Consider the following 23,805-nt stretch of genomic DNA (forward strand, 5'->3'; position numbering starts at 1 on the left):
GCTTGGAGGATAAAATCCATGCTGAGTCTGGCTGTTAGCATCAGAAAGAAAAGAAAAACGCTGTTGAGGGAAGCTTTTCTGCTTAGCGGAGAGACCTTTGATTACAACCAAAAGACAGACAGATATAAACTCTGCTCCAACATATATTTTAGCAACCATTGTATGGTAATCACATGGCTGAAGAGGCACTAGAAAGCTCGAACAAGGCCGTTTCTTATTCTTAGGAAGTACGCTGAATAAAAAAGGAGTAATATTATTGTAAACAAGGGAAAAAGCAATGGAGGGAATCTGGGAGAAGCAGAAATGATGAAAATAAGGCCAGGAGGTCAGCTCAAGCTGTGAACATGGCATTTGAGGAGGCTTCCTTTAGGCTTCAGTCAGCTTAAGATTAAACACATCTAACTGACATGAAAGACAAGTAAAAAGGACTACCAACTGTCTCTCTCTATTCAGATATTTGGGCAAGTGAGGTTGGTATTTCTTAAGACTGGGAAAACTCTGTTTGGCTCTGAATTCAACTGATTCTCACTGTTTCATATATGCACGGCATTCTGTATGTTGATCTCTGTGAAACAGGAATTCGCCATAACTGTTAACATTTTAAGAGATCAGCGTCAAATATGCATGTACATCAGAGTCTGTTACCCTGTGCCCAGTATGATTACCTCATCAGAAATATACAGTCATGTGAAAAAAGGTTTCTATGCAGTCCAGAGCAAAATTAAGCAGTCAGGTGTTGTTAAGCAAATGCACTTGATTACCTGATCATCAGTGAGTGTGAGGTCCTCTATAAAAGCTGACGTCTTGCCAGTTTGCTAGTCTGGAGCATTCAGGTATGCGCTAACACAAACCCACAATCTTTCCAGCAGTGGCAAATATACTGTCACCCCAAGACATAATCTGCAATGCTCCAAAAAGTCAAAGAGCTATATCTTAGACTCTACAGGCCTCAGTTAGCATGTTAAATGTTAAAGTTCATGACAGCACAATTAGAAAAAGACTGAACAAGTATGGGTTGTTTGGAAGGCCTGCCAAGAGAAAGCCTATTCTCTCTAAAAGAACATGGCAGCACGGCTTAGGTTTACAAAGCTGAATCTGAACAAATCACAGATCTTATGGAACCAAGTCCTTTGGACAAAATGGACAGCACTATGTTTGGCTCACACCAAACAGCATTTTAGCACAAACTCTTAACACCCACAGTGATGCAGGAGCTGTCATTTAGGCCTGCTTTGCAGCCACAGAACCTGGGCACATTATAGTCATTGAGTTGACCAACAACTCCTCTGTATACCAAAGTATTTTAGAGTCAAATTTTAGGCCATCTGTCCAACAGCTAAAGTATAGCCCAGAATGGGCAATACAACAGGGCAACAAACCCAAGGAGAGCAGCAAAACTCCAACAGAATCCCCGAAAAGAACAGAGTCCTGTGAAAACCTTATTTATCATGTGACTGTAACTACAGGCTGCAGCAGTGCAGACAACAACTTTGATAATTGGTAGCAATATGCTATACAGAAATGCAGTAAATGCAAACCTGTGATATTTATTTCTTGAAACAACATTTGACATCATTTCTCTAAATGTAAGTGCAATAGCCACTAAATTGCATGTGCATCATCTGATGCACTCTTCCTTATTTTTTAAGGCTTTACCAACCTTCATATAGCCACTCTTGGTTACTCCTTTACCTTTTCTGCAACACAATAATTTCATCTAAAGTAAATGCTATTCAACATTTATTTGCCTCAGCTCTAACACAGCCTGTTCAGCTCATTCAGTATTGTTTCAAGTACCCATAAAAGCTGAACATAATGGCACAGAAGAGCAGACTAATGCTTTGGTGGTCTAGGCTAATTACAGAGAGATGCAGACATGTTGTTCATGTTAGATGAAGTGGAATATACTGCAGTTATTAGTTTTATTTATATAGAAAAGCGACAATTGGGAGCACTTTATTTTGATATTTGTTTGAGTGTGAGTTACAGCAGGCTTTCTATCAAGTGCAGATATGAACAAATTGGAAGTTAGTTAGTAAAAAAGTTTAATCATGAACATTTATTGATAATTACACAGAAGAATTCTTAGTAGTAGGTAGGGTTTCTTGGGGTACAGAACAAGACAAATTTGAAATCTGTAGGTTTTGACCTGATGTCAAAAATCTGAACTGGCCAAGGAAACTGCAAGCTCTCCAAAAAGAAGCACATGCGATGCTGAGCAGACACATATAGACTCGTTCAAGAGCCACCGCTAATTACTGCAGCACAAATCTTGGATTTCTAAGTGGGCGCTGCTGACAGCACGAGTCAACTAGTTTTTCTCAGATTCTGGGCATTTCTTGTTCTGAACAGCTGATGCGTGGCTACTACACTTAAATTGAGCAAAGCCTTTGCAGAAGTGTTCAGGATAAACACGAGGGAAGACAGCAGACGTGCAGGACTGGGCAAGAACTCTGCGAGATCTGCATTACACCTTCCTTCCTCCACCTTATTCCACTGAACAAAATCTCAATGAAGAAGTGCTTTGCGTACTAGAGATGACTTTGCTTGCTTTGGCATAGGAAGCCATTAACTGACAGTGCACGGCTTGAGGTTATCCCCATGGGTATAACAGCCTCTGGGATATACTGTGTCTGGTGGAGAGATGAAGAGAGCATGGCGCTAAAGAGATTAGTTATTACATCGTGAATTTCTGTTAGAAGAATAAGGTTTTTAGATACTACTGAGGGATACACAGAAAGCTAAATAACAAAAAAGGGCTTAGCACTCAGTTGGATATCCTTTTAAAAATGGTGGGAGGTGCAGTAAGTATAAAAGCAAGTACAAAAGCATACATAATAACTAAATCACACGTTCACAGGCACTTTGAGGCACGTTCGCCATCCATGATGAGTCCTGCTTCGACAGAATGATGTGTGAACATGGTCCTAAATCACACTGCTAAATTAATATCTCAGCAAAGTGTTGCCCTAGATAGATGAAAAAGCACGCACGCACACAGAAAATGAGTACACATCCTCCCACACTCACACAAACTGCACGGTCATCTGTGTTAAAATTTCACAGTGCCTCTGCAGAGCCACAGTACAACTCCACAGGCTCGGTCTCCTTTTGCCAGTAGGTTACTGCCTACATTTAAGAGAAGAGGGGAAAAATGCATTTGCACTATTAGGTGGGGAGAAGAGTTGTTAGGAGTTTTATGCAAAGTTGTCTCTATAGGAAGTTTGTTTGGCATTTATTCTGAAGCGAAACTACTGAAGTCATCATTGTCAACAAAGGTACTTTGCTACTGTTCCTTCTTGTCAGAGAAGCTTAAGCAGTATTTTCTAAAAAGATAACTAAGCTCCATCCTAGAGTTGCCTCAGCAATGAAACAGTGCTGAATTTTGAAGACATTCAGTCTCAACACCCCCGCCAACCCAACCCAACCACCACCACCCTCGCCTCATCATCCCCTCCCAACACCACCACCACCCCCACTCCCCCGACCCACTCCACGCCACACAGCAATTTTATCTGCTCTCTTGCGCAATTGTAAGGACGCTGCGAGAAGCTTGCGCTTCTGCAATCACTTCACGTTTGTTTCAGCGATTGATTTGCTGGCATGTGAGGGGAAGGAGAGAATGTGGGTAGGCTGCGAGGGAGAGAGGGAAGGAAGAAGCGAGCGAGGAAGGCAGCGGTGAAGTCAGAGGACGTGCAATGCCAGGCTCACATACTGTCACCATGACAACAGACATCACTTCACAGGAGCAGCACTTAGGAAGGATGCCTGTGTGGGCTGAAGTGACATAGTTGAAGGTTGGCATTAGCCTCTTGTGGGTGCCACAACGTACCAATCCTTCCCTGGCTTTCTTTTTTTTTTTTTTTCTTTTTTTAAATTTCCTCCACAGTGCTGCTAAAAGGATCTCTGTTGCTCTTGTAAGCCACCTATTGGGATTGCTGAGTGATTTGTACTTCATGTGTGTAAATGTAGGTCCTGCCAGTTTGTCTTAACAAAGACAATTCAATCGAGCAAGATGCATAACGTAAGACAGGAGTCATTCATATTCAATGAGGTGCTTTCATCATTCGCGTCACTTTGAAGCTGGGTAACATGTATAATTCTCTGTAATTTGAAGTGATGCCAATCGTGGAAATGATAACTCAAGATATAAAAACACATTCAGAGTGAAAAGAGCTTGAAAGCCAAGTCGCTGAATACATCTTAAAAATATACTGTATTTGCAGGCTTAACAAATATAATAGCAGTATAATGTTAGCAGTTGTTATAGCTCATGTGATATTGAAAACCCATGAATTATCGATGTACAAAATGAATTTTGACACAGTCTTTTGCAATAATAGTCACTTTGTCTCATTCTCTGGAAGCATAAATACATCTGTTTCTTCCATTTATGCACAAATTCTAAACCTGGGTAAAGGGGTATTTTCATCTGTTCTTATCAACATGCACCATATACAGTTACAGCTCCTCACTATGCATCTGGTCTTGTTTATCTATCCCTATACAGCATACAGGACTCATGAGCTGAACAAGCTGCAAAGCATATAACAGACAGACTGTGTCATGAGTATATGTTAGAAAAAATGAAATTCAGTGCGGAATGTGATTAACTAAACTCAGCTAATGAGTTTAATTTCAGATACAACAAAGCAAATACAGTGTGAGATGTTAATGAATGATTCACTTAGCTGTGAGTCAGAGCTTTTGATCCATTTTGCAGAAAACCGAAACAATTCTGACCGTGATATCGGTGACGTGGAGTCAATCTATGGGCCGATCCATTCAGTTTAGTTCTGAGATGTTCTGTGTTTACTTCACTATCTCACAGCAGCAGCTAATGGCAGGGGCTATATGATATATCCTCAACAATATTTAAAGAAAATCTGCCATGATATCTATAACGATATACTGTAGGGAAAAATACTAAACAGCTTTATCAACACTTTCAGCTTGAAGAGAGTAGTATTTATATATCTAAGTAAATGAAGAGCATTTCCCATTCTTTGCTGATATCGTCATTAATGACAGACAGAATTCAAAGTGTGGACCTACTGAAACAAGGTGCTAGCAGCAGCGTTACTGTGATATAGCAGCAACACAGCATTATGTCCAGTGATGCAATATGGGCCAAATGTAAGAATAAAAGTAGCCTAAGTAGTGTTTTTGTTTTTCAGTAAAAGTATTTCAGAACTGCTTAAGCTTAATGATAACTTAAATATCTTAACCTTGTAAATCATGAAGAGTTGCACAGTATAGTCACATTATACACCTAAAAAATATTTTTTGCATCTGAGATTTTGTATCTTTTTAACCAGCTGCTTAAAGTCCCTCGTTTCCACCATGCATCACTAATTTCAAATCAAACTAGCGAGTGCTCCAGCAGTGCTCAATTGAGTCATTTGTTTCCTTTTGGGTTGCGCATCAAAAGCTGCTAGCATCTCCTCCGCCTGAGTCTTCTTAGCCTGTTTGTACTCAACTATGTGTTTTTGCCCCAAGTGTTGAAACAAGTTTGTTTCCACCTTTACGGGGACCACTTGTCTTGCATATTTTGGCTTTATTTATTTATTTATTAAATTTACTCTTTACGTTCATTCTGAGAGAACTTATAAGGACACTAGTTGGAACTAGAGCTGTGCACTAAAAAGGGAAAACTAGCCCAACTGCAAGTAACAGCAGTGTGCAGCAGCCTAATGAGTGTCTTTATGAACCAAAATAATAAATAAATAAATAAAGTTTTTACATAATTTTATTTCATTCGTGTTAATTTATATTCTATAAATATGCTTAAGTTGAACCATATGTTACCTAACTCACCAAAGTATGATTCAAACTCTACTTTACAAGTATAGTCGTTACGATAACACTGGTATCGGACCAATACTTGGTATCAGTAAGCATCCAGAGTTAAGATATTATTCTCATAATAGAAATGGAAACAGCTGGCTGATTGCATCCATAGTAAATTTGTTGTTGTAACCTCACATATTTCATCAGTGTCAGTGGAAGTGGTAATATTTATTCTGTTGTATGTTTATTCCTTCTTACTGTAAATGTTTGGGGGAAGTGTTGCATTTTTTTTACTCCAGTAAAGACCCTCCACTATGACTGCTTACTCTGGAAATGTAATGCTCTATAAACTGACAACGGTGTTCATTCACTCTGTCTTACTAGAATTGTTTTTTTATGGGTGTAGTTCATTGAAGTCCATGCACTAATAATAAGAATAGCAACAAAACAAAATGAATGGGTGATGGAGATGTCAGTCCGACTCAGTTTTTCTATCCTCAGGTAACACATTACGGAACATCCTTTGTGGGTGGACTAAGAGTATGCAGGGGATTTGAGATAATGCAAAACAGCAGCACTCCCTCATCTTCTCTAAAGAAAACTCCTCTTTTTTTTTATCCAATTCCAGAGTGCGAGCAGAAAATAGGAATCATTTTTCAAAGCAGATTTTCATGAGGCCAGTGTCAGAATACGCTAGCAGTGCATGTAAATCTCCATCTTTTATGCTTAAACTGGAGCCATAAATGACATTTACAGATCAGTGTCATATCAGTGTCATATGTAGCAGTTGGCATTGTTTACTTTATAGGTATTGAGTATAGCACAGAAAGGAAATGACATCGTCAAAGATGATGGATCACATGAAAAGTCCTTGTCTGACTGGAAAATGGGATGTCACATTGCATTACATGGTCAGCATGCCCTGATACTTAAAATTGTACAAAATAAAATTATATTATTGTCAGGAAACATATTAGGCTACTGTAATATCCACTAGCGTCACTAGACGTGTTTAGACCTTAGAAATGTGGAGAACCATAAGAACAATAAATATTGCACTAACTACTCTAACTATAAGGCTTTTTTGCGAAGCAATCACATCAAGGATGGCAGATTACTTTTCTAGGCTCACTACTGCTTTTGGTCAATACTGCAGTAGTTAATAGTATTTAAATATTAATTACCTGCATCTGTCTAAATGACAGTCCCTTCACAGATGTTCCACTTATCTCATGTAAACGGCATAAGAGACTGGGGGTGAAAAGAAAAGGAGCATTCTGCACTGCCAAAGAGAGTCTTGTTCTGGAATTAACATCTGTCATACGTCATGTTGCAAATGCACCACAGTTATTGACCAGTCTGGCTTCTAAAGCCAAGATATTGTAGGTTTAATTTATCTGAGTTTAACCATGTGCCTGTCGACATGCGGATATTAACACTATTACATGAAATGAAATCACTACAGATAAAAGCTTTGCTATTGAACAATGTAATATTAGCAGGACCAAAGTTTGACATTTAAGATTTCAATCTTGTTTTTAATGATTCAAAGTGAAAAATGACCACTTCATGAAAATGTCAGGAGACAAAAGGAAAATATCTGTTTTGGTTCAGCGCGCGGGGGGGGGGTCTCTGCAGATTAGAGGGCATGCAAGACTTCATTAAAAGCACAGAATAACTAAATAAACCACGGCGCATGGTTGGTCCAGACATGCACCAAAAATTATTATTAATAAATGAATGAGGACAACATCATTAGCAGCAGGTTTCTGTCCTCGGTACTGTGTAGGGGAGGAAAAGTAGCTCAGGGTTTGGGGATGTGGGCTTAACAGTTCAAGCAGCCAGCCAGGTTACAATAAGCTTCTTTTGGTCTGTGGTAGGGATTTGGCCTTGAATGATCCAGAGGTAAATTGTGTTCCTGAACTTATCCAAATCCTCAAAGCAGGAGGAGGAGAGTATTACAGCTGCTCATGATGTGTGCAAAATAGCCAAAGCTACATTATATATTTTTTTATAGTTTGGATCACAAATCTTGACGAGAAATATTACACTCCATGAACATCCATACTGAAAGCGTATTCAATTCCTACTGGCTGTGCACAACTCTATCTTGGCTTTCAACTATGCAGAAGAATTAAATTGCTTATTTCCTGTGCAGAAGACATTGTTGTAGTTGACAATACTGTTAAAACCCCCACTACTGTACAACCCTGAAGCTTACAACTCTGTGTCCCATTCTGCCTTCTGCCAAGCTACGCAAAGTATCTTTCAAAATTTCCAAAAGAGGCACAGAGAGCGCACGCAGACACACATCCCAAAGGATCACAACCACAGGCAACAAATATGACCTCTTGGCTTCACAGCTAAGCACCATGTCACTGAGAAACAATTTAAGGGCCTTTCCAGAGATTTACATGAGTGGTATGTCTGCAACAAAAAACAGTTCAATACAAAAGAATATCTCCTGAAGCTCTGAAGCTTCTGAAAGTCTGAGAAAATTGATCATCACGTTGATGTCATAGAGCTTACTTCAGCTTTGAATTGAAAGCAAAATAAGTCAACGCTAAAGGAAGAAGGAAGTTTGAAAGACAGGTCACTAGGCAGGAAAGACTAAATACATTTGGTTACAGTAAAGTACTCTGCATTAAACTGCTATTATAGTGTCCCTATTGTAATCTAAAACACAGTATAGTTTTACAGTGTTAATTGTTTAGTTTCTTTTAATTTCTTATCTTTCATAAACTTAAAGAATATAAGTTTGTCATTATTCCTCTACTCCTTGCATTGCACAGCTACAAGAGTACTAATGCTTTCAGTATTTTAAAACACCCTGAAGATAAACACTTGCTGGGGCTCATTAATTGCATGAGAAGTCTCAGTCATAATCACATGTTGCTAGCTAAACATTAGCACTGCTCTGAGCCACAAAAAAAAAACTTTAATCATATCCACACATAGAACAGGAAGTGGAATGGGTTGATTTTCTGTGTTTTTCCTCCCAGATTTGTGACCTGGGAGGCCTGATGTCTGTCTGCTCAGCCTCCCATATGTTCAATTACAAGCTGGTTGTTTCATGCATACGCGACAAGGGCATAGCATCTAACATGTCATTAGAATGGAAGCTCCTTGCTGTAAATAAAGATACAAAGTTCGACAAAGCAAACTGTTGGTGAAAGAAAATTGTGACAACACAGCTAATCACTTAAATCACCCTTACCAGGGTGTACTTAAATAAGTTAACAAATGCAAAGTGGCTAAAGCTAAAGTTATCCAGAAGCCTCAGAATGAGCAATCAATAGATCAAAGCAGTTTTGAGGAAAATTATGGAGGTGAGTGAAAAAGAGAAAAGAGTATGTTCTATTATCTGGTGAATTTATAAACATGCTGGAAAATGATGGAGTTACTTCTTATTTGTTTTTTGTGTGAATCTGTTGCACCTGCTTTTGTTTGGTAAGGTTAGATTTGTAAGGTAAAGGTGGGTTTGGAGCACTTCACACACCACTTTATTTTAAGCTGTTTAAGTGAAAGATGATCAAGTATCTTAGAGCAGTTTGGAGAAGATTGCAAAGTTTAATAATTTCTTTAGGCAGTGAAGAAAAGTTGATTGTTGTTGCATTTGCTGTCATTTATAGTTCTTAAAAAGAAAATCAAAATTGGCAAAAATCAATATGAGCAGGTCATACTAAGATAAAAAAAATCAGACATCAGAGGCACTCAAGTAATTGCTTTTTTACGAGTCTTATACTCCTTGCACCACACATCTATAACAGTACTGCTGTTTTCAACATTTTAAAACATCCTCAAGATGAATGCTTGCTGGGACTGATTAATTGCTTTAGGAGTCTCAGTCCTGATGCTCTGCTAGCTAAGTAACAAAAACTTTAACCAGCAACATCCAGACCAACCAAAGTCTAGGACACTGAAAAACTATTGCGTTACTCCATAAAAATGGACAGTGTGTTGCATTTTTACATTTTTTTCTTCAAAGGCATCAGCATTCAGGTGTATTTACAAAAGGCAGTGCATTGTTACAATGTACGGTTTGGTGATGGACTTTTACCCATACTAAAAATCAGATCTGCTCACCCTCTCTTGCTCCAGTAGGCATACTAATTGATAATAAGAATACCTGTGAAACAAGAATAGTATTTGATGGAGCACCGCTTTAACTTGAATTTGGAGAGATTATGAAATCTGGTTTCCAAAATTCACCACAATGGAAAACATGTTTCACCTTAATCGCACTGTATTAGGGTATTAAAGTAAAACTGTCAAGGATTATCCAGTGAGAACTGAGTACGGCAGGACTGCTTCAGACTTCAAGATCAAACATTGTCTCTGCACTGTATATTCAGTGCCAGTCTCAGAGGACTGGGTCCAAAGAGAACTGACATTCGGTTTGATTAAGTTGGTGCTATCTGAAGCCCCACCCAGGGGTACATAGTAATCCCCAATGTGCACAGCAAAGAGTTCCACTGCACCAGATTGCTTGTTCTGGGCTATACTGAGCCGCATATCCTATTTTACCACTGATTGAAGCACATATACTGTAGACGTCCATCCGTACAGTTTCCCTCCAGAGAGTGGGGGGAGAGACAGGAAAGAGATAGACAGGCAAGGAAACAGAGACAGAAAGTGAGAGGGAGGAGAAGCGATAGAGTTATCCGTGGTCTCATTACGGTGGGAAATGTGAGGGTCCCGATCCAAGGGAATGATGAAGGACTCTGTGGAGGAGGCCTCTGAGAACCAACAAAGACGGCTTTAGTTTCACTGGCAGAATGCATTTGCATAGCTTAGAAGCCAAAGCGTCTGAACCGGGGCTCATGAAAAGAAACCCCACCAATTGGTTGGACTTCAATGCAAACGAGAGAGAGGGAGAGCAAGTGAGAAATGGGGAGAGAAAGGCGAAGCGAGTGAGGGAGAAGTGGAATGGGAGGGGAAGCAGCAGGAACTTTTTTCTCTTAAGTAGCAAAACACAAACGAGATCGGGAACATCTGCACATCCCATGGAAGCTGTCGCCGACTGACTTTGATGCAAAGAGAACATACTGAGGAAGAACATCTCCAGTAAAAGTAACACGCATAACAACACTTCCGAGATATCACAGGAGCCATGTTCCCTTGTAGTCTTTTGATATTGTTATTTAGTACAGCTTGGTTGCCATTACACATTAATGTCATTTGAGAATATTTCCAGGTTTGTACGCATTGGGATAGCTCCATTTTGCTATGATGGTGGAGCAGTTATTGGTCTATTGAATCTCTGGAATGCAACAAATATTAGACATGGGTATAATGGAGCAATCTTCTGGAGAAGTGTGAAAAAAAGAGGCAAGAATTAGGGAGGGAGTGGAGTGAGAGAGAAAGGAGCAGATGTTGTACTTTAGCGGTGTCTCCTTTTCCCACTGTGGCCTGAAGTCATGGAGGGATGACTAGCCTTCATCAATCCTCTTTAATGACTCTGGCAGCACCACTTAACACACTAGTATGTGATTTCTTCATTACTACACCATGATTCCACCATTTACTCGGCCGATGATGACGTACAGCGATGCTCAGGGATAAAACTAATCGCTGAAAGTCTCATTTTTGCAAATTGTCCCATTTGTAAGCACTTGGGTCAATTTAGAAATCGGGGGAAGGAAAGATAGGAGATGCTTTGAGTGTAACAAAAAGAAGATAATGAAATCTAGTGGGGTGAATATTGAAATGCAGTTCACCATGTGAAACTAAGAATATCTATTGCTAATTTGTTTTTTTTACTCCAATTTCAAAGATGTGACAAATGCAGTGCAGTGCAGTGAAGCTTTGCTCTGCCTGAAAGCTTTCGTGAAATCCTGGTAACTGCTACTTTCATGTGTCAACCCTTCTCGCATTATCCAGTCACCCACCCACTGCCTTTCACCTGTGGTGCACAATTCCCACACCCTCCATGCGTCAGACCCTTCGGTGCATACATTGACGGGGACATGCAAATGTTTTGCCACTATCAATAATAAACGTTGACTTTTGAGCCTCACCAATAGATTTTTTTTTTTACTGACAGCGCTTCCCAAGAGATGCACGCAGCTTGCTTTAAGCATAGTTTAGAGGTTTTTGTCGACACCTCCTCATTATTCAAAAGAATGGAACAATAGTTTGAGGTGGAGAACCTATACCTGTCTATCTCTACCTGTGCAGCTCATCTCCCATTACTGTGTTAGTGGGATTAGAAAGCAAGACTTGTGCAAATCCTTACTGAGGCACACAAATTTTGGAAAGTGGGAGGGGGGGGGGGCTGACAGAGCTCAGGGGAACATTTTAGCCTGCACAACATACATGCAAACATAGAATGTCCAAACAGTTCCATCTGCTACACCTTCCCCCCACCCACCCGGTCCCTTCTGCTGCTGCTACAAGCCCAACACCTACCACTCTCTCAACATCATATCAAACACTATGGGCTACGACTCCTTCTAATGAGCTTGCACATGCTGCACCATGGACTGTTTGCTCACACCAAGAATCCACAGCTTTGATCAGACATCAGTTTTGATAGTCAGTGTCACGCCTGCCTGACCTGAATATATCTCGGCGAGGCCGCTTTAGTGGTTATTGAATCGAGCAAAAGCAATGATTTCTTTAGGCATTAATGTTTGATGAGAACTTCTGCCCTCGGGCTTAATGCGTTACTCGAGTAATTCGCTAACTCCAAACAACAACACCTAAAGTACAAATCTGAGACTGCTTAATGAGTGCCGCTTTGAGGTTTGAAGATGATATAAAATCGATGTGCGTGTGTGTGTGTGTCTGTGTGTGCGCACCCTTCGCATTTTCAGATGTGATTCAATGTGAAATAACGCTCCAACAGGTGTCAGGTGTGGGAGAAATAAGGTAATTGGAATAACTGTACAAGCAAATGAACAGTCATGCCACGGCTGCTCGGGCATATGCTGTGATTTATTATCTCATTTACCTCCTTTCTCCAGAGGAAGAGAACAGATAAAATCCTGGCGCATCATTGGTCAGATGCAACACCATGACTGTTCCTGTCATGCTCACAGTAACCTTTTCTTGCTACATCATCTCTGCGCTCACACTCACACACCATGGCAACAAAGATCTTTTGAAGCGCTTGGCAACGGCCTCTGAAACGTACAATCCCACATCTTAACTTGACCTGACAATGTCCCCTAACAGCCACTGTTACTACAGAGAGGTCAGGGCTGTCCACCTCAAGTCCATGTCCCATGTTAGGGCACATGAATCACTCAGAGTGCTGCTGTTGCTGCTGCTGCTGGTGCTCTGTGGATAACGATTCACTTGAGATATGATCTGTGCCACTGGTTGCACAACCACAGACAGAAATGTGTGCTCCTTGCTAAGCGTGTTTATTGGGAGAGGGAGACAAATTCAGACAGACAGACATACGAAAGAGGTGGGCAGACTGATCCACCACACATGAAAACCATTCATGACTGTGCGTGCCAAGTGTCGCTGCTCAACAGATTATAGCCTTAATGGATGACATTCAAAAAAATGTATCTGGCCTAATGTAAGGTGCTTGCCACGTCCACCATTTGAATTATAACTAACAAATCATCTGCAGTCGAAAGGCTTCGAGACAAAATCTAGCATGCTTCATTGTAACAATCCACTGGATGCCCCCCTCCCTCCTAAATTTAGCCTGCTCACCGACCACCGTGAGTGATGGATTGGATGAGAAAAGGGGCTGTGCATGATTGGCTACACACGCGATTTGCTGTATAACCTCGGGGCATTCGGAGCCCCCCTTATTCAAACGTGACATTCAGACCTGCTTTGTCAACCTGGCGCAAGCTGATGTTGCATTTCTTTCGTTCATTCGTTTCTCCTTGTGAATTTAAAGGGGATTACAATAGGCGATTTATGAGAAACCACTTTTCCCTTCCATTTTACAAGGTCATTATCGCATTTGGAGTAAATTGCAAAAAACTCACCATACACTCCTTGACAACGGATGCCGTCCACGATGAGCGCCAACAGCCCCAAAACACAGATAGTTAGATCCATCCTTTTCACGTTAATCTCTGCATATCCAGCTCTCAAAAGCGAGAAGTCCTTTCCGGGGCGGTGTGGCTGAGGTGCATAGACACGGGCACCGCTCCGATCCACACGTAAGATTGATTTAGACCCCGACTCCCCCACCCCTCCCTCCGCCAACTGTTCGCTGTAAAGGTATGTATGGGCGCAGCAGGAGAACAGAGTCAGGTAACGGTCGGTTTAATGGGAAGTATCACGCAGTCCCAAAAAATGCGGAGCGCTCGCGGAGATACCACCACCACGGAGGACGTGGAGAAGCAGGCAGACGCGGGGAGTGGGGCTGCAGAAAGCCTGGCCTTGGAACAAAAAAAAAACAAAACCCTCTCCTCCACTGCAGGTAGGTGAGCTCCACCGATTCCGTAGACTTTAGCAAAGACCCGCGGGGACACGCAGGTTCTTTCGACTACAAGCGGATTGGGGCTCGGTACCCACGAACATAGCTCCTTCAATTCCAGCTGTGGTCACGGCTCTCTCCACGGCTGCTGCTGCTGCTTACTGCTGCGGTGACTGCGAGCTGTCAAACGAAAGCACCTCCTCTGCTTAATAATAATAATGATGATAATAGTAATTACAATGATAATAATAATAAAAACACTGACAGATTTGTCACTTTTCACCTTCTGCGCTTTAAAGTAGTCCAGCTGCTGCTGTATACAGTGGAGGCTCTCGCGCTCACATAGTCACATCCCGACTGCACCCCGATGCCGCGCGCTCGACTCATCTCTCCCGGTGGCAAAAAAAGAAAAAAAAAGATAAAGAAAAAAAAAGAAAGGCAAGGGGAGGGGAGGGTCCAGACCGGTCAGGAGCAGCCGGATGGTTTATCCACAGCTCCCCGGCGATGCTTTCGGTTGTCTCGGCGTCACCACACCACTTTTTTGGCGATTTCAGGCGACGGTGGGAGCCGGATGTGCCCGCCGTGGTGCCAGTTGAGCAGCGGTCACGTTGCGCAATACGTGCTACGGAGACAGAGTGGCACCGCAACCGGTCTGTAGCTACGTCAAGAGGTGCGTGGCTTCCAGGCGCTCATCTGTATGGGAGGCTTCGCTCGGCGTCAGGAAAGGCATGAGAGGCGCAGCTGCTGGATGCTGAGAGAAGGAGAGAGAGGGGGAGAGAGAGAGAGATGGAAGCATTGGAATTCAAGAGATCTAGCTTTGACAGACCTTTGCAATCACCACCCAAACACACAGGCTACACCGCCGCCTGCTCATGTTTCACCATGCCTCCTTTATCAGACAGGGTGGATGAGATGCTGTCTGTCATGTAGCATTCATCTGCTACATCAGACTCCTTTTGGCCCGAAATAGCGGGATGTCTGTGTTAGTCTGGTGTATGCAGCTCTTCCTACTGGTGCTGGTGATGCTTCTGCCACAGGCCGACATTTTTTCGGGAACTTTTTTTTTTTTGGCAACGCACAACTTTTTAAGTTTTAAGGAAGTTTAAGTGGTTCCCAAATGGGGTCCCGGTATAGGCCCTTCGGGCGTCCTGCAGGCAGTTCCGGGGGGGAATTGAGAAAATCTTAATTTGATGATATTCTATTAGAGTGACTACAAGTGTTCTAAAGAGAGAGAGAGAAAAGACATATCATGACCACGTTTACACGTGTTTCACTTTCACCATTGTCATAAAGACTATTTCAAAGGTAGGGAAATATTATACTGTGAATGAGCCCACTTTATTGTTTTGTGTTTTTTTTCCTGTTAAGTGTTAGTGGTAATATCAAGAGCATGCAGAGACTAAAAGCTGTTTCCTAGCAACACAATTTCAATTAAATGGTTTTAATTAGTGTAATATTTTCCCCAGTGGAGAAGTAAAGGTATACTTTTCGGATAAATGGTTAAAGACAGAGGCTCAGCAGTATGATCCCTGATCAAACAGGCATAGGGATATGAAGCAAAATCCAGTGAGGTGTCTCCGCAATTTATGATAATAATTAATCAAGTTAATTTGGAGGCTTTTTGAAACAAGTTAATGTGTTTTACATAAATATATAAAAGTAAACCTGATTTCTAGGCTGATTGCTTTCAGATATTTTGTGACCCAAGTTAAAATAGTCAGAATCTAGTTTGTTGTGACAAGTGATTCGTATGAATAAAAGAGTAAAATCTTTGTTTATAGCTAATTTAAAAAGAAATAATAATATGCCTCACTTGTTGAGACAGAGAAACTCAATTTGAAGCAGCAAGTCTCTCCTCAGCTGGAGCAGCAGCAGTGGGTAGTTTGGCGCCCTCTTCAGGTTTTTAAGACATCTAGACCCAACCAGTCGTTAAGAGTTATACTCCCTTAATGACTAAGCCCAAATTCTGATTGAGCGTGATCAACGCTTATAATGATAACGCGGTGTTTTCCCCTTGCTTTACAGATGTTTAACCGAACTGTCAATATCTTGCTATCAGATAAGGAACTGAAAATAAACAATGTGCTCTTTGGAGCTAATATTGGATACATGCCATTCTGAAATTTTAAATTTTGGAATCTAAGTGATTAATCTCATCTAACTTCATCTATCAGTTTTACTCACTAGTGCGATGCCAAAAGTAAGCTTTTAGATCTCATTTTCTTCCAGTGGCTGATTTCGATTTGTTTCATTTTGAGGGAAATTGAGGGATCAGGGGGTTTATTATATCTTCAGGACATCAAACCATCTCTTGATTGATATATTTCCGTCTTTGTAAAATTATGTGCACATCTCATGTGTAATAAAAGTTGTCCTTTCATTCTCAGATACTTAAATTAAAATTCAACAAGTCATTTAAAAGTGAGAGTCCAGTTAATTTTTCTATTTCTTAAGCACCTTGAGGCAAGTGGAGTAGTCTGATTTATTTTAGCTGTCACATTTTGTAAAAAAAAAAAAAAAAAAAAAGAAAAGAAAGAAAAAGGAAAAAAAAAAGGAATTCTGGAAATGATTTGACATTGGATTTACAGTAACTCAAGTAACTGACAGAGCTGTTGAAAATGTTTAAAGAGAAAAAATATCAGGGTTGTCAGGACTGCTCGGAAACAGTTATGCAGTCTGGACTTGGATATGAGTCAGCTGAATGTCCTGTCAAGTATAAAAAAATGAGGTATTTTGTCATATGGTAGTGTGTGTGCTTTGTCGCTTAGCCTCCATCTGCTGGCTGCTAATCATTCTGTTTATTACTGTACCTTTGCATCACCCATCCAATATGGACGAGAGTGGGCAACCACTAGGGAAGCTTAGACTTTAACTTCCCATCTGTCTATTGTGGATAAGTCTGCACTCTATGCCCACCACCACCCCCTCGCTGTCTTCTTCTTCCCTTGTGGAATATAATGCAACCTTTATATTCATGATGTCTTATGCTACTACAGTGCACTGACATGGGAGTGAATGCAATTATGGAGCCCGTTGTGTGCAGAGTGTCTGCATGTGTAGCATCATAGAGGGGCTCATGAATATAGCATGCACTCACTACTGTTGTATTTTTGGGTGTATGGCATTTCACTAAATTTAGTCAGTCATTTTAGTGCATGAGGTGTTGGGTATGGTATGAAAGAAGACAATCTGACATTTTGGGAAAGTCTCTCTGGGCTTGGCGTTCATTTTCAAACACGGCAAATGTCCAGATGACGTCACAGCAAAACACATGGCCGGGGTCGGCCAGGGAGAAATGCGTATCTGTGAATCTGTGAGAATAAACGCTAGAGAGGGTTATGGCTTTGGTATTCCAGCAATATTCTGCTCTGGTTGGCATCACACATGAGTAAATCTCAAATGGAACAACATGTATTTTTCCATCTCGCTGCCCCTTAAAAGTCATATTAGCCAGCTACCTGTGGAAACAGTTCCACTAACTACTGTAAGTCAGTTCTCACCTTTTTTTTTCTATCCGGTTCTATCCGGATGCTGTTACTTCATTTAAATTGATACATTACTGCTGGAATTCGCCTTCTGAAGTGAATCATTGTTAGCCTATATCTGGTGGGCAAGAAGGATGGCATTTGACACAAACTGCAGGAAATAAAATAGGCCTGAGCATATAGATTCAAAATAGATTTAATGGCTGAATTAGCTGTAATTACTTTTTCCGTGAACTACCTGAGGAGTCATCCAAGTCAGAAGCACCAAGGGAGTATGGGATATACTTTACATTTTTGGCCGGTAGTCAGAAATTACCAATGCCTGACTCACGGCCAAGCCTGCATGCATAGTAACTCACAGGCTCACGGGACACAACCGAGCATGCACACTGTGTGCCCGCTGATGAAGTTTTTACTTTGAAAATAGGTCTCCACACAGCTGTCATACGTGCACTTACAGTATGGCAGTGCCCTGCATGTGGTTTATCCAAATGCAGCTGGAGGGGAAAAAATGATAGAAATCATTCAGCATGAACACTACTGACTTCTATACTGATTTTCTCAAAGTATGCCAAAGCCACGTGCAGTTTTCATTAATGAAAAAAAGTATTTGGTTAGTTGATGTGGAGTTGTGTTGATAAAAATCAGTTCTTGCCAAAGTGGGTGACATGACTCCCTGGGGTTCAGGCAAAATCCCATCAGACTGATCAGCTATTGTGCTTTAACCATATTAAAGAAACATACGAAGACAAAAGGGGGGATAAAAACAAATAAAAAATGACCACATTAAAAACACAGTCATGCTGCAGCGAATTAAGTGTCAACTCATGGTTGCCGGTTGTCATAGAAACTCAACAGGCTTTCTGGCTTGGAAGTTTTTAAGGAGCTTAGCTGGCGGAAAAATAGTGATGGTCAGAGCAAGTGATGGAAAGATTTAAAACACCACAAAGACAGAGCCAGCCTGTGACCGTGACACAGCCTGAATTAGAGTTTACTAAAATGGCTAAGCGGCACTTGGCTAATAGCTTAATGGACGTATTTTGGCTGCTTGTGGAAGAAAGCTATCCACCATCATCTGTGGCACTGTCTATTCTTAACATATTGGATGAGAGATGAGAGAGCCAAAGTGAGTATTGTGCACATGAAAAGGAAAAATCCCAGAGACCACCTGTCACTGAGATGGAGTGTGAAAAAAACATAACATTCATAATATTTGTGTACACCTCGTACACCTTAAGTATAACCTACTAGCGCTGAAGAGAATAAGATTATTCCAAAAGCATATAATCTTTTATAAGCCATATAGCTCTATTGTAGTTTTGTTGGCTTCCATTGTGTTGGGCTCTCTTAAAAATTTTTGGGAACTGCTGCTCTAGAAATGCAGCAAAGAAGTTTTGTTACATTAATGGGATCCGTGCCACATCTGTTCTTAGTGCTTTTCTGTTGCAATTAAAGGCGCTGCCCCCATTTATATTCGCTGTAACGAAAACTCCCTTTCTGAGTGCAGTCTTTTAACATGAGCTAGCGTAGGCTCTTGTGCTGAGAGGCAGGCCTTTGCCTGACTGTAAAAATAAAAGGCAGTTCTGACAGGCATAACGCGTGTTTCTATTCTACAAATGTTCCCTCAGACACCCACGTTTTCCCTGGGTAGTGGCACTCGGTATTCACAGCAGCGGGAAGCCTGTCGGTGGTATTTACACACATAACTGGGGTGAAAAGAAATAGATTTCACAATCAGGTGCAGCAGTTCATAGCAGCTAGTATCAAGATGCCATCAGAATCCGGAAACCGCAGCCCTTTGTGATGGTCTCTGGTGAGATATCAGGTAGGTCCCAATAGAGGATGAATAGTCAGTTAATTCATTGAAGTGGTGCAAATTTACCTGCGTATTTGAAGCCGTATGAAACTTGCCAACACTGCATGAAATGTGTAGCGCTCATAGCTGTAGCCCAAACATGTTTATATGTCAGAAATATTTTCAGTTGCTTTTCTTAATAAAAGGGGTGGGGGTGGGGGAGGTTTAATGAGTGCCTTCAATTTTACAATATGACTAGAATCTCCACAGATCGATTCATTCATCTCTCTGTCTTATGATCAAGGAAAGCTTTTATGTCGCCTCTAATTCAGCTATACTGCAGCTATCCATTTTAACACCAGAGAACTTCCTATTGGGCTATTGATCAGCTGCACTCCCATGGGATTCGTTCCAACTCATCAGATTGATTATGTCATGGCTGTTTTGGTGAGACAGCACAGAGTTAACATGGCGTGCTAATTAAGCTGTATGAACCTACTTTATTACTCGAATGGGCTGATACCTGATATCAGACAAAGACAACTGAGGTCTGTTGACTTTAAAAGGTTGTATATGAATATATTCAATAAAAAAGTCAACAATATTGTAAATAAGGTATGAAAAATACATAGTCTTCAGTGTTTTTATGAATATTTAACAGTAATTAACCCCTCAAACACTGCTACAGTTAAGCATTTATAAGAAGAGACTATAAATGCTGAATAGTTTCTAAAACATTATGATGTTGTTGTACGTCAGCATGATGTATTTGTTAACATTTATAACTCCAAGAAGCCTGTGTAACTGCTGAATAATCAGTCATCCTAACAGAGTTTCAGATGACTAATTTAGTATATGACTTTTACTGTTCATTTATATACACCAGCAATATTTGCCATTAAGATAAAACGTGACAATATATCAGGGGTGCACAATTAATTCTCCCAGTCCCAGTTTCTCATGTGGACCCTCGGGAAAAGTTAATTGCCCACTCCTGTTATAACACATTCTAATGTTACTATTTTGGTGTTGTTTCTACAACATCATAAATAGTATTGCTTCAGGTATGTCACTGCAACTGACCAATCGTGTTGAGGGGGGGGAGGTATAGGTTTTTTGACTGAAAAAGAAATTAATACAAAAGACAGAGCAATAAAATACTTGGCATTGTAGAACAGATTTATGCTTCAGTGGGAAATCTACACCATAACCTACAGTAACTAAGCAACACTGTGAAAAGGTCAGTTGGAACCACTTTCTTAAACCCAATCATAGTTTTGTTTTGTGTCTGAACATAACTGACCTGTGACTGAAAACATGAAAACATTATTAATAACACTAACAAATAAATCAATAAAGGTCTCACGTGGGATGTGAACCCTTTTAGGTAAATCTCCTGTGTCTGACCCATTCGTTCAGCGAGGCCAACTCTGTTTGAGGACTGTGTCACAGATTTGACAGATAGGGATGAATGCCATAAGTAATTTGTGAAATAATGGTAGCCACAGGATGGAGATTTGTTGCTGACAAAAAAGTATAAAGTAGGCAAAGTTAGAGGCACCCGAATTAAAGATGAAAAGATGAGCAAAACCTTAGAGTAACATTGACATAAAGGATTAAAACTGAGCATGTCAGAGAGATAGCTTACTTTGGAAAGTTCAGGGACAAAGAAAACAAGTCTAAATTAATTATGTGGAAATGGAGGGGTTCGTGGATGTGGTGAGAGAGGACATGCAGGTTATTGGCTGTGACAGAAACACCAACAGGACAGCTTAATTGCAATGTTTGTCTGGGAGTAGCATTCATTATGATGTTATAGGAGTAGCACCAACTTCGATATTAGATACACCATCCATTCTGTACTTTACATCAAATGACACGCCAATCACTGATAACTAAAGTGCATGATGACAGAATTATTTCTGTGGTTAGGCAAAACAACCATGTTAAAAACAGTCATGAAGCGGTAGGCATGTTGCTGTCAATGTGCGGTCCACGATCAAGAGAGGCTTTTGATGAATGGAAATATAGAGGGTTTTAAAAAAAGGTGCAAACCACTGGTTGCACTAAAGAACAGGACGGCTGGGTTAGACTTAACCAGAAAAGTGTCTTTGGACATTTGAAACCAAAATGAACTTGTAAAAGAATGATGGGAAAAGAAAAGTATGGAAAAGAAGAGAAACAATTTATAGATCTAAAGCACAATATTGTCTGTCAAATATGCTGGAGGCTGTGTTATGGCAGTGGGATGTCTGGCTGCCAGTAGAACCTGTCACTAGACTCTACTGATCATGTGACTGCTGATAGAAATACCAGGATGAACTGTGAAGTGAATGTTATACTCTCTGGTCAGATTCGTGCATATAATGATCCAAAATTGATCAGTCAGAACTTCACAGTGAAAATAGATAATGACCCAAAGCATCCGGCAAAAGCAAAGAGAGATGTCCCATTTCTCAGGGCAAAGAAATGGGATATTCTTCAATGGCCAAATGAGTCACCCAATTTTAACCTAACAGAGTTACTGAAGACAAAATTAATGCAGAGGGACCCACAAACAGGCAGCAAATGATGGTGGCCGCTGTAAAGACATAACAGTGCATCTGAGGAAACATAGCATTTGGTGATATGGGTTCTAGACTTCAGGTATTGGAAAAGTGGGTTCAAATTAAAATTATTTGTAAATGATTTAAATAGTTATTGTTACGACTGCTGTCGCAATGTTGCCTCATATGCAAATCCCAGTGTGCAGGTCCCTCTCGGTGATTGGTGGATCTAGAGGACGGACCATACGGATTGGCTAGCCAGCTGGAGATGACTTATATGATGACAACGCCATGGACAGCCAGTCATTCATCCTCAGCTTATTCCAACCAGCAGACCTTTAGCAACATGCCCAATGTATCCACCTTATACAGGAGTATGTAGGGGTGGACTGCCTTTTTGTTTGATTATAGTTTTCTCCTGTTTTTTGTAGTTAAGGAGGGAAGTTGCTATCATTTGGTTTAACTCTTTTGAGTAGGTAAGTTTGTTAAATCCTCGAGATAGGCTCCTTTTGTTTGTTGTTTTGGCGTTAGGTCCACCCCGAAGTTATAATCAGCTCCTTGTTTTGTGTCAAATAACCTAATGAATCAACTCCTTGTAAATAAATCATTATCAAACTTTACCAGTTGAGTGATGTGACTGCTTGGGTTCTGACGTGGATGGATCACCTTTATGTTGTTATCTGGCCACCCCTAGACGGGCCATAACAGTTACATATTTATAATTTTATTGTTATACACATAAATGGTGATAATCTAAAAAGATTTGCTTATCTGCTGCATTTTCTACTAAAAGAGTAGACTTTATTTTGGAAATCAAAAACAATCCATATATTGGAAATGACGTGAGTTTTTTCAAATATTGTTGAGCCCCTGAAAAGGGGGGCTATGTATAAAAAAGGGTATAATTCCTGAATAGGTAATATCCAGGAGTATTATAAAATTCTTTGAAACAAAGTTGAAAGCATGAACTTCAATCGCATCTTCATTTTTTGATTTAAAACGTACTGTGTTGGCATACATAATTTTTAGTTACACTACTAAAACTCATGCCTCTGACCAATAATCTATGGACCTAACTGTACACATATTGCATTTACAGAGGCAACACAACCTGGCATCCAGGCCTGCGCCTACACTTTAGGGCATTACAGTAGAGTTCTGTGTGGAAAGTCTCATCGTGGAGTACACATTTTGGTCCACAACCTGGTGAATGTTGAAGAAATGATATGTATGCTGGTGTTGCTTTTCAACCGACGTGATGCCTCACGTTAAAATGTAATCAGGTAAGGTTGATTCCTATGAATCTGTCCTAAACGCCTTTTGATCACACATCATTACCAAATATCTTTACTAATAATAATGTACCATATGCATTCGAAATAAGCAGAAGACCTTGACACAGAGAGCAACTTTCACTTTACACTGAGAAACTTTTTTGATGTTCTCATGGCGGTGGTAACCCACTTTCATTTCCAGGGCTGTGCTAATCACAAATACCATGACCTAAGCAAGTACAACCAAGTCACAAATATAAACCTCCTCAACTGCATCGCAAATGTGATCCCCAGTTTAGTATGCAGTGCTACTTGTCGCAGTGTCTGAGAATGTAATTATCTCTCTGTAAAGAAGGTAAAGTGAAGCCCATGTTAGCCTGGGTGTCCTTGGCTACACTGAGCCAGAAACATAAATCTTCAGAACAGATCTCATTCTGGGTACATTCATTACACTACACATTGCACTCGACCGACAGTAAATTACATTATTATCTCCACTTAAAATTGCAGGTAGCAACAG

The 23,805-nt window shown here is 40.6% G+C and overlaps 1 protein-coding gene across 2 annotated transcripts in view; it reads right to left on the minus strand.

The window, feature by feature from the left end:
• LOC134642677 (MAM domain-containing glycosylphosphatidylinositol anchor protein 2-like) overlaps nt 1-15,473 on the minus strand; it is a 191,157-nt gene extending 175,684 nt beyond the window's left edge. Inside the window, exons 1-2 of one of the 2 annotated variants that reach the window (XM_063494596.1) lie at nt 14,469-15,473; nt 13,749-14,365 (exon numbers count right to left, since the gene is read on the minus strand). In XM_063494596.1, the coding sequence (XP_063350666.1) occupies nt 13,749-13,821 (73 nt within the window). In that variant the 5' untranslated portion in view covers nt 13,822-14,365; nt 14,469-15,473. Of the gene's footprint in view, nt 1-13,748 lie in introns of both variants that reach the window. The other variant, XM_063494597.1, reaches the window with a different exon arrangement.
• Between the last annotated feature and the right edge of the window lie 8,332 nt (nt 15,474-23,805).

The sequence above is a fragment of the Pelmatolapia mariae genome, linkage group LG15 (genome assembly GCF_036321145.2).
Source record: "Pelmatolapia mariae isolate MD_Pm_ZW linkage group LG15, Pm_UMD_F_2, whole genome shotgun sequence".
NCBI lineage: Eukaryota > Metazoa > Chordata > Actinopteri > Cichliformes > Cichlidae > Pelmatolapia > Pelmatolapia mariae.